Source organism: Rhincodon typus, chromosome 13, assembly GCF_021869965.1.
Source record: "Rhincodon typus isolate 14 chromosome 13, sRhiTyp1.1, whole genome shotgun sequence".
NCBI lineage: Eukaryota > Metazoa > Chordata > Chondrichthyes > Orectolobiformes > Rhincodontidae > Rhincodon > Rhincodon typus.
Window position 1 is genome coordinate 42,482,724 of NC_063344.1, and position 12,244 is coordinate 42,494,967.

Consider the following 12,244-nt stretch of genomic DNA (forward strand, 5'->3'; position numbering starts at 1 on the left):
TCAGTGATCTATGCACATGGACACCGTCAGTGATCTATGCACATGGACACCGAATAAAGGTCGAAATACCTTACTTCAGTTCCAACCTGTATTTAAATGAACTCGTTATTGAACAGATATTTACAGCACTGAAGGAGTCAATTTGGCCAATTGTGTCAACACCAGTTAACACTATTCCCATTTTCTAGTTCTTGGTCCATAGCCCTGGACAATGCCAATGAATATCTAAATACTGCTTAAATGTTATGAGAGTTTCTTGTTCAACTAACTTTTTAGCCAGTGAATTCCAGACTCTCACCACATTCTGGGAGAAAAGAAATTCCTCAACTGTCCTCTTAGCCTTCTATCTCTCATCTTACATCTATGCTGCTTGGTCATTGACCCCTCTACCATTGGAAGGAATGTGCCTTCCTATCCACCCAACAATGCCCTTCATAATCTTATACACCTCTATCATGTTGCCTGTCAGCATTCACTGCTCCAAGGAAAATACTCATAGCCTATCAAATCTTAAATGGTAGCTCAGCGCCTTCAGCTCAGGCAGAAACTGGTAAATTGCCTCTTCAACCTTTCTAGTGTAATCACATCTTTTCTATAATACAGTGACTAGAACTATACGTGGCACTTCAGTTGCGGCCTCAGCAATGTTTTATACAGTTCCAGTATTACCTCCTTGCTCTTAGATTCTATAACTCAACTCATAAAAAATAGGTATCCCATATGCTTCTTAACCACTTTATCTATCTGCCCTGCTACCATCAGGGATCTGGGATTATTTTCACCAATGCGCCACTGATCTTCAGCAATTTATTTTCTCCAACTATTCATAAAGTAATCCCTTGCCTTGTTAGCTCACCTTAAGAGATCACACTTTTCCAGATTGAATTCCATTTGCCACTGCTCTGCCCAGCTGACCAGTCTGTCGATAATCTCCTGCAGTTTATGACTATCCTCCTCATTCCTATATCGTCTGATCAATGTTTGTGTCATCTGCAAACTTCTTAGCGATACCCCTACATTTAAGCCCAAATGAATTGCGCACACAACAAAGATCAAGAGTCCCAGCAACGAGCCCTGCAGAGTCCCATTGGAAAAATTTCCAGTCATAGGAATATCCGAGCTGGTTTGTTGTTCCGCAGACGTTTTGTTACTGTGCTTGGCAACATCCCCAGTGCAGCCTCCGATGAAGCGCCGGTGTGCCCCCCCCGCCCGGCCTCCAAACTCCAGGGTCCGCTGCGATGGACCGCCCCACCCCCGGGCCCCCGCCGCCGCCGCCGCAGTGGAACGTATATGGGGCCGAGTTCAATGTGTCCATCAATAGCACGCCTCGTGGAGCGCCATGCCTCTAGGAACTCTCGCGCCCGTCTCCGCCCAGCCCGTCCCAGGATCCCGGTGCCGTCCCAGTGGAAGCGGTGGCCCTCCCCACCCATGTGGACCGAGATGAGTGAGCACCGGCCATGTCCCCCTGCAGCCTTATTTTCTTTTCCTTCGGTTAACAACAGTTTCTCCTTATTTCCTTTATCAACACATCTAATTTGTATTTTACAAAGGTTAGGCATAACTTTTGTTTTTGTATTCCATGCCTCTGTTTATAAAACCAAGCATTCTGAATGCTTCTTTAGATTGTGCCACCACTTTTAAAGACTAATGTTTCGCTGTCCCTACAGCCCCTTATAATTACATATCTGTTACCTCCTTTACTGTGACATTAACAACATCCTCTTCTATGCTATTGGAAGATGCAGAGCACTGATTTAGTACTTGTACTTTCACAGCAAGGCCTTTTCTGGCTCATAACCACTCCTCCCTTGTTTTGATTGTCTTTCTGCTATTTATGTGTTCACATAAGATTTTGGGTTCCATTTTATATTTCCTGCTAATCTGGTGTCATGCTCTCTTTTTCCCTCTTATGTTCTTCTGCAGTTCTCCTTTGTAATTTTTGTATTCAGCTTTGTTCTCTACTGAATCATGAACAAACAGTTACCTTTGGCATCCTTTTCCTGTTTCATTTTAATCTCCACATCTTTAGTTATCCAAGAAGCTCCTGCATTGAATGTCCTTCTTAGATTTGTGAGAATGAGTCTAATCCTTATTGATATTTTGAAAACAGTTCACATTATAGAAGAGGCCAAGTGCTGGAAGTCTTAGAAAACATATAGATGGATAAATCTCCGGGATCTGATCAAGTGCATCACAGGGCATTGTGGGAAGTTAGAGAAGAAATTGCAGGGCCCCTAGCCAAAATACTTGTATCATCTATAACCATGGGTGAGGTGCTGGAGAACTGGAGGATGGCTAATCTTGTGCCTTTGTTTAAGAAAGGCTGTAAGGAGAAGCCTGGGAATTATAGACCTATGAGCCTGACATTGGTGGTGGGTAAGTTGTTGGAGGTGATTCTGAAAGATAGGATTTACATTCATTTGGACAGGCAAGGACTGATCAGGGATGGTCAGTATGATTTTGTGTGAGGGAAGTCATGTCTCACAAACTTGATTGACTTTTTTGAGGAAGTAACCAAAAAAGTGATAAGGGCAGATGTTGTTTACATGGAGATAGAAAGGACTGCAGATGCTGGAAGTCAGAGTTTATAAAATATAGAGCTGGAGGGGCACAGCAGGTCAGACAGCATCTTAGGAGAGGAGGTCTAGACCCTTCAACAAGAGTCAGGGGTCCTGATGAAGGGCCCAGAACAGAAATGTCAACTTTCCTGCTCCTCAGATGCTGCCTGACCTGTTGTTTATATGGACTTTAGTAAAGCCTTTGACAAAGTTCTGCATGGTAGATTAACTAATAAAGTTAGATCACACAAGATTCAGGATGAGCTTGCCAATTGGATACAAAATTGGTTTGATGGTAGGAGACACAGGGTGGTAGCAGAGGGTTGTTTTTCAGACTGGAGGCCTGTGACCAGCAGTGTTCTATAGAAACCGGTGGGTCCACTTTTGTTAGTCATTTATATAAATGATTTGGATGAGAACATAGGAACATAGGAGGCACGGTTAGTAAGTTTGCAGATGACACCAAAATTGGTGGAATAGTGAACAGTGAAGAAGATTATTTAAGATATATAAACAGATCTTGATCAATTGGGTCAATGGGCTGAGGAGTGGCAGATGGAGTTTAAATTGGATAAATGAGAGGTATTGCATTTTGGTAAAACAAACAAGGGCAGGACTTATACAGTTAATGGTAGGACCTTGGGTAGTGTTGTAGAACAGAGAGACCTAAGGGTTCAGGTACATAATTCTTTGAAATTTGAGTCACAGGTAGACAGGGTGATTAAGATGATGTTTAGCACATATGCTTTTATTGCTCAGACCTTTGAGTACAGGAGTTGGGATGTCATGTTGAGGTTGTACGTGACATTGGTGAGGTCTCTTCTGGAGTACCTGTGTAGTTCTGGTTGCCTTGCTATAGGAAGAATATTATTAAATTGGAGAGGGTTCAGAGGGTTCACCTGGGGAGGTGATGGCCTAGTTGTATTGTCACTGGACTATTAATCAAGAGACCCAGGTAATGTTCTGGGGACAAAGGTTTGAATCCCGCCACAGCAGATGGCAGAAATTGAATCTAATAAATGTCTGGAATTAAGGGTCAAATGATGACCATGAATCCATTGTCCATTGTCAGAAAAACCTATCTGGTTCACTAACGCCCATTAGGAAAGGCAATCTGCTGTCCCTATCTAGTCTGGCTTACATGTGACTCCAGACCCACAGCAATGTGGTTGACCCTTGACTGCCCTCTGGGGTAATTAGGGATGGGCAATAAATGCTGCCCTGGCCAGTAATGCCCACATCCCACAAATGAATGAATATTAAAGAAAAGATTTACCAGGATGTTGCCATGAATGGAAGGTTTGAGTTATAAAAATAGGCTGGATATGTTGGGCCTTTTTTCACTGGAGCATATGAGGTTGAAGGGTGACCTTACAGAGGTTTATAAAATCATGAGGACATAAATAAGGTGAATAGCAAGGGTCTTTTCCCTCGGGTGAGGGAATTCAGAACTAGTGGGCATATTATTAAGGTGAGAGGAGAAAAATTATAAAACGACATCAGGGGCAATCTTTTTGCAAAGGGGGTGGTTTGTGTGTGGAATGAACTGCCAGAGGAATTGGTGGATTGAGGTACAGTTACAATATTTATAAGACATTTGTATAAGTCCATAAATAGGAAAGGTTTAGAGGGATATAGGCCAAATGCAGGTAGTTGGGACTGCTAGCTTTGAACTTAATTAATTTGGAAATACTGTTACCCATATGGTTCCCAAATGAAACATATTCCATGTGACAACTTCATTCCCAGAACTAGATCTAGGACTGCTCCCTTCCTCATAGGGCTGAATACAAACTGAACAGGAAACACACACATTTTAACAACTGTCTTTAGTCTGTAAGGATAATGTTCCAATTATCACTAATTTTCTTCCATCTTTCTATGATCTGCCTACAAATTTGCTGATCTGTTTCCTCTCCACAGTTTGGTAGCTCATAGTAAACACCCAGCAGCTTAACAGTTCCCTTAATGTTTCTCCATTCCAATTCTGTCTTTAAACTCTCACGTACAACATTCCTTTCTAGTGATGTAAAACTATCTTAAATCAAAACTGTCATTACCCAACCACTCTTTATTTTTCCTTCTCTATCTTTCCAGGATACATTGATCACAGTGCCCGTTTCTTCTCTTTGTCGGAGACAAATCTGGCTTTCAATTACACGTATCCTCTTGCTCCTACATTCACTAGCAAGTAGAGGCTACTGCACTTGAGATCCTGCTTTTTAATTTCCTTTATAGCTCCTGAAATACTACAGGATCTCAACATTGGTTGACTGTATCATTGATTCTTACATGGACCATAACATCTGGATGTCCTCTTCCTTTTGCAAAGTGGATTACCAATTCAGATGGCATGATACAATGAGTCATAATTAATGTTTCTTCTTCAGATAAAAGATGATTACACTATCAAAAGCATGCGTCACTAGCAATTATCACGTTGTGGTGTGTATGCTCTGCAATGTCCCACATGTCAGCTCCTCAGAAAATTATTACAACATAATTACTCAATTGCTACACAATTCATACAATGTTTCTTTACATCAGCCCCCTTTTCAGTTCAAATTTGTCTTGGATTTTTAATGCTATGTTTTAACAATTGAATGAGAAGCACCTTGAGTTGGTGGAAACTCCTTCTGATCAACAGAGCAAGTTTTCTGTGAATATTGGCATTGTGTTCGCTATAACCAACTCCTTTGTCAAATTCTCTAAGTTTCGATAGAGTAAAGAATGCATTTGTGGTACAAACAAAAATAGTTTATATGAACACACAGAAAACAGGTTATTCACCTGGTTTCAGAACTGGTTTCATCATGGTGTGTATACATTTCAGAGCAATTGCATGGTGGATTCCACAATGGCAACAGACAGCTTCAGTAGTGCTCATATAACCTGTCTTTAAATTTGTCTTTGTTATAATCCCACCTTATGCTATGTTTAACAGATCCTTCTGAGAAACAACAAATTCCATACACGTATATGATTTGTATCAGTATTTTTGTTCTTTTTGAATTCTTATTCTACAATGAGCAGTGTGAAGAATAATAATGAGGTGTTTTTCTCTAAAACAGGAGGTCTTTGAAAAATCACTTCCATTCTTTCTTAAAAATTGTGGTAACTAGTACTTTTTATTTTCTTTTTATATGTCAGGGGAATATGTTTTATCCTTTGCAGCATGCATAGGAAATGAACAAATAGTTAAAATGATTGTGGCACATGGGGCACCTTTAAATGCACAAGATAAACAAGGTAGGATCTTTATTTATATATCATTTAATTCTTGTTCAAGTTGTTTTCCTGTTTTATGCTATTCATTATTTCTGCATACAGTGTTACAAGAAAACATTTTTTCTTAAATGCAATTGCAAACTTTTCTAACACAACAGAAATAACAGAGAAAAAGTGAGACTTATGGCAAATATGCAACGATCAAAACAGCAGAAGCTCCAGAGTACAAAATGTGCAAGGGGAAACTTAAGAAGGAAATTAAGAGAGCAATGAGGGGGTATGAAAGAATATTGGCAGGTAAAGAAAAGGAAAATCCTCAACTATTTTACAAGTACATTAAAGGTAAAAGGATAACTAAGGAAAGCAGAGTGCCCTTTTAGGTCCACAGTGAGTAACTTGTCTATGAAGCAAGAGGAGCTAGGTAGGTTGCAAAAAAATACTTTGTGTCAGTGTTCATTAGTGCGAGGGATAATGTGGACATAGAAATCAGGGAGAAGGCCCCTGTGATATATGTGAAGAAATTAGCATAACGAGAGAAAGAGAGAGGGGGTTTGCAGATTCTGAGTGGGCTGCAGGCTTAAAATACATAAATCTTCAGGGCTGGAATGAAATGTATCCCAGGTTGTTGAGTGAGACAAGGGATGACATAGCAGGAGTGCTGGCAATAATTGTCAATTCATCTGTGGCCACAGTAGAGGTGCCAGAGAACTGAGGACCGACAATGTAGTATCGTTACTCAAGGAGGGAGCAAGGGATAAATCAGGCTACTACAGGCCAATCAGTCTATCCTCAGTAGTAGAGAAACTATTGGAGGCAATTCTGAGAAACAGAATTAATCTGCATCTGGAGAAGAAGGGATTAATCAAGAACAGTCAAGGTGGTTTTGTTAAGGGATGGTCATGTCTGTCCAACTTCATTGAAGTTTTCAAAGATGTAGCCAGGTGTGGAGATGAGGCAGTGCATTTGACGTAGTCTACTTGGATTTCAGTAAGGGAGACTGCTAGCAAAGGTAACAGCCTGTGGGATCCAAGGAAATTTGATTAATTGGATCCAGAATTATCTTAGTGACAGGAAATAGAGAGTGATGGTCGAGGAGTGTTTTGTAGCTGGAAGTCTCTATCCAGTGGGGTTCTACTGTCCTTGCAGTTTGTGGTGTATATAAACAGTTTAGATTTGAATGTAGGGGGCTTCATCAGTAATTTTGTTGATGACACGAAAATTGATGGGTTGGTAACCAGTAAGGAGGATAGCCTTAGATTTCAGGAAGATATAGACAGGTTGGTCAGACGGGCTGATCAGTGGCAAATAAAATTCAATCTGGATACGTGTGAGGTGATGCAGTTGGGCAGGACAGACAAGGCAAGGATGAATACATGATGAATGGTAGGACTGTGAAAAGCACATAGGATCAGAAGGACCTTGGTGTGCACATTTATCGGTCTCTTCAGGTAGTGGACAGATAGACAAAATGCTGAAAAAGGTATAGAATTTAAGGGGAATGATGTTATGCTGGAACTGTATAAAACATTAGTTAGGCTATAGTTAGAGTACTGTGTGCATTTCTGAAATCCAAGTTACAGGAGGGATGTGATTGCACTAGAGAAGGTGCAGAGGAGATTTACTGGGATGTTGACTGGGCTGGAGAGTTTTAGTCAAGAAGAGGGACTGGGCAGACTGGAGTTGTTTTTTTTGGCATAGAGGAGACTAAGGAGGGACAAGATTAAGATGTATAAAATGACTAGGGGAATAGATCTAAGATAAGGGACAGGAGGTTTAGAGGGGATAAAGTCATAGAATCCCTAGAGTACAGAAAAAGGCCATTTGGCCCATCAGGTCTGCACCAACTCTTTGAAGACCAGACCCAGACCCCCCAACCCCCACCCTATTCTCATTTCTCCCCCGTTTCAGATCCCCCAACTCCCACCCTATCCCATAACCCACAATTTACTGTAGCTAATCCACCTAGCCCACACATCCTTGGACAGTATGGGCAATTTATCATGGCCAAGCTACCTAACCTGCATGTGTTTGGACTGTGGGAGAAAATCAGAGCACCCGTAGGAAACCCACACAGACACGGGGAGAACATGCAAACTCCACACAGACAGTCACCCAAGGCTGGAATTGAACTCAGGTCCCTGGCACTTTGAATTAGCAGTGTTAACCACTGAACCACTGTGTTGTCCATTGTGAGAAAGGGATATGAGGAAAGATTTTTTAATTCAGAGCATGGTGGGAATCTGGAACTACCTGCCTGTAAGGGTGGTAGAGGTAGAAACCCTCATCACATTTAAGAAGTATTTAGATGTACGCTTGCAATGCTAAGACGTACAAGACCAAGTGCTGGAAAATGGGTTTAGGATAGCTAGGTGTTTGTTTTTGACTAGTACTGACCCAATGGGCCAAAGGGCCTTTTTCTGCGCTGTGGACCTATATGACTCTAAATAGTATAAGTTTGTTCTTGAATTTCATTTTAAAGCAACACTCATCCTTCCTTTCTCTGAATGAAGAAAATTACAATTAGTATTTGTTATTTTAAAATATACCAAAATGCATTTATTTAATTTCACCCTCCCTAGAAGCCCATAGAGCAGGCTTTGAGGTGTTGGTGACTAGAATCGCCAGGTTACTGCTCCAACTTCCATGCTGAAAAGTGTTACCATCTAGTTTCTATCCAATGGGTGATAGAATAGCAAACTGCACGTCAATGAGGCAAAATGCCATCATATTGAGGATGCTAATGCACGCTAAGGCAAATAAATAGGCCTCTGGCCCTCCATTAGCAAGAATATTTCACCATTCAACATATGGTTGGAAAATGAGACTTTCTGCGATCTCATAAGAGTGTTTCTGATACATGGTTAGGAATCAGCTCATTACCACTTCTGTGGTCTTCACCTGAGTCTTCTTCATGGTATATTAATTATGTAATATGCAATTAAAGCAAATAGTATTACCTTCTGGCTATCACATTTAAAATGAGGTATGGAAGTTTAGTCACCTTGTTCATCCTTCAAAGTGAGGGTAAATTGATCATCATCTGGGGTATTTGGTTGGATTTCAGTACTGCAAATGCTCCTCCAAATAGGACAGCATTGGGTTGAGTTTTAGATGAGTTGCCGGCTCAGGGTTTTCTCTCTGCCTCTGATATTTGCTTGCTTTCAAAGGAGGCCGAACTGTTTTTAATTTGGTTGCGCTAGGCGCTGATCCTGGGTGAGATTGTTCCAGGACTGAAGTCGATATCACAATTCCTAGCTGAAGCCTTCAGAGTGCCCTTGTGGTGTTTGCATTGACTGCCATGAGAGTGCACCCCAGACTCAAGCTCTCCTTAGCAGATTCACTTCGGTAAGTGAATGTTAGACTTTCTGGCTGCATGACCAGCTCAGTTCAATTGTAACTGTCTCAATGTGGTGTGTATATTTGGCACACCAGCTGGAATGAGCGCATAGGCATCTGGTATTTTGTACTGCAATCTGATCTTAAGAAGCTTCCAAAAGCAACTCAGTTATAGAGTCATGGAGTTATAGAGTCATCGAGTCATACAGCACAGAAACAGACCCCTCGGTCCAACTCGTCCATGCCAACCATTTTCCCAAACTAAATTAATCCCACTTGCCTGCATTTGGCCCAGATCCCTCCAAACCTTTCCTGTTCATGTACCTATCCAAATGTATTTTAAATGTTGTAACTGTACCTACACCTACTACTTCCTCTGGCAATTCATTCCACATATGAACCATCACCATGTGAAAAAGTGGCCCCTCAGGTCCCTTGTAAATTTTTCTCCTCTCGCCTTAAAAATATGTCCCCTAATTTTGAACTTACCCACCCTGCCAGACTCCAATGCTCCAGGGGAAAAAGTCCCAGCTTATCTTGATAACTTGAACCCTCCAGCATGATGCTGGTATACAAAGTTCCGCACAATGTTCCTGATATGCACCTTTTGCAATACTTGAACTGTAATTCTTAGGCTTCTAATCTGGGCTAGAACATTTTTACATTTAATTTGAAAGCCATATTTTATATTGCTAAAGATTGATAATTACATGGATAAACTTCAAAATGGCAGATATCATGATCCTATTCAGCTAAAACTGCTGTATTTTACATGTTTGCATGTTATTGACACTTTGGTTAGTACCTGAAAATTTGTGGCCTAGTGTGGCTTAACACCATGTTATACTCAAATATGCAAATTATCATGAAAGTATATTGATCTATATGGAAGAAGAACATAAGGACAGAATAAAATGGGCATACATATGCAGCTGAACCAAAACTGTCAGAAACTGAAAGAAACAAAATTTAGTCACTATAGAACCAACACAAAATCACTGGACTATGTTGTTCCTTTAATTGAGTGTATCTGCCCAGAATGTTAAGTTTGGTTGTTCTGGAGAAAACCATAACCTTAAAACCAGAATATCCAAAGATGACAAACCAAGATGTGAACTACTTAAAGGTAGTAAAATATTCAGTCCATTAAACCCTCTTCTTATACCTAAATGTCATTAAAAAAACAACCTGACATTTGATACAAAAAATCCCAACCACAAAATTCTGATCTTCTCTCTGCTCCGTAATATTGCTTTCCCAGTTCCAGGTCTGCAATGGATACACAACTCTCCACACCTAGTTGGTAAGTGTGCCTAAAGTTGTCAGTAAATGAACAAAATAATTTGAAAACTTATTTCATAAGTCATAATTGTTGAAATAAGCATAATACAAAATTGAAGACCAGTACATGGTCTATAAAAGAACATGATCCTAACAGTGAAATACTGTTATGTTCCATACAGTATTGGGCCTGAATGCATACAAACTGTTTCTGCAATATTGAACCTGTAGATATACATTGTGTTTTCAATATAGGTTTTAATGCTGTGTTTCTAAATTTGTTTAACATTCTGTTTTATAGGTAACACCGTTTTCCACATGCTTGTGCTGCATCCAAATAAGAGCATGGCTTGCAGAATGTACAATTTTATTTCATCACTTATATCCAAGGAAAAGATTGAGTACTTGGAGAATATCACCAACAAAGATGGACTCACTCCCATGAAACTGTCAGCATTTGAAGGAGATGTAGCAGTAAGATAACACAGCTCTACTTCATTTAATTCCAGATGGCGATAGTTTTTTGACAGAACGTTTAGCATAATTATAGGTGCCATAAACTGTAAGCTTTTGTCACAATTTTTATACAGAAGGTATTGGAAAAATAATAGACCTTATAATTTGGTTTGGCAACTAGTCCTCATAAAGCTTCATAGCAGGTGGAAACTATTTTGTAAATGGGAATAGTTTGGTAACATGGAAAAATACAAATAATAATCCAATACATCTATTCTGTCTTGTACAATACAGGCCACACTACGTTACCAGTTTGGATTTTCTTTCTCTGTGTCAGAGTTAAAGAAAACACATTATTTTGTGTTTATAAACATCGTTAATTTGACTAAAATTATTTTTCTTCAACTTTATACATAAAGCAAAAGATAGTCCAGCTGGTGCCCAAATTTTGACTTGTTCTATACTCAACAACTTTGTATTTAGTTTTAGTTGGTGAATTGCATATTCCATGCATGATTAGTTAACTCAGCATCAAATGGACTTTTATGAAGGTCTATATTTGATAGATAACAGAATCCCTCAGTTTCCTCTAAGTACATCAGATATAACACTGTTTGGACTAATTGAGAAAGGCAGAAACATTGTGCATTTTATGTGATAATGTAATACTTTACTGCTAAAGTGGATCTGCATCTTTTTAAGGCAACAAAATCAAGTTTCTGTTGAGAAAACAGAATGCAAGAACATAGGAACAGGAGTGGGCCATTCAGCCCCTTGTTCTGCAGTTCAATCAGATCATGTTTGATCTGTGTGTGAACTCCATTTATCCACCTTTGTTCCATATCCCTTGATACCCTTAGCTTACAAAAACAAATCTTATCAATCTAAATCTTGAAAATTTCAATTGACTCAGAATCCACAGCCTTTTGGAGGAGCAAGTTCCAGATTTCCACTACCCTTTGCGTGAAAACATGCTTCCTCATTTCACTTCTGAATGGACTAGCTCTATGTTTAAGATTGAGTCCTTTTGTTCTGGATTTGGACGCAAACCACCTGATTGAAGTCTGAAAATTGAGCCGGAGTTGCTGCCAGCAAGGTAGGTTGCGGACGGGGTAACATTGCGATTGTGGAGGGAGGGATCCAAGGTGTCAGTAGGCCAGATATTGTTTATGGGACCCACAGGAGTGTCCCTGGACCACTGGCACTGACAACAATAAGTCAAGATGTAACTATAGCCTATATTTTCACTTTCATCACCCACGGAGCCATTAACTATGCAAGGTCCGATCCATTTATGAAGCTCAGAATCAGTCTTATTCAGAACTGTCGACCTTTAGGTATTGTCACCGGGGCAGTAATAATCATTTCAAAACCTGCTGGGCAAT

The 12,244-nt window shown here is 40.1% G+C and overlaps 1 protein-coding gene across 1 annotated transcript in view; it reads left to right on the top strand.

The window, feature by feature from the left end:
- Nucleotides 1-12,244, top strand: part of LOC109923958 (transient receptor potential cation channel subfamily V member 5-like) — a 123,928-nt gene that overhangs the window by 70,826 nt on the left and 40,858 nt on the right. The window contains exons 5-6 of the mRNA XM_048604609.1: nucleotides 5,709-5,807; nucleotides 10,705-10,877. Of these exons, the coding sequence (XP_048460566.1) occupies nucleotides 5,709-5,807; nucleotides 10,705-10,877 (272 nt within the window). The remainder of the gene's footprint in view (nucleotides 1-5,708; nucleotides 5,808-10,704; nucleotides 10,878-12,244) is intronic.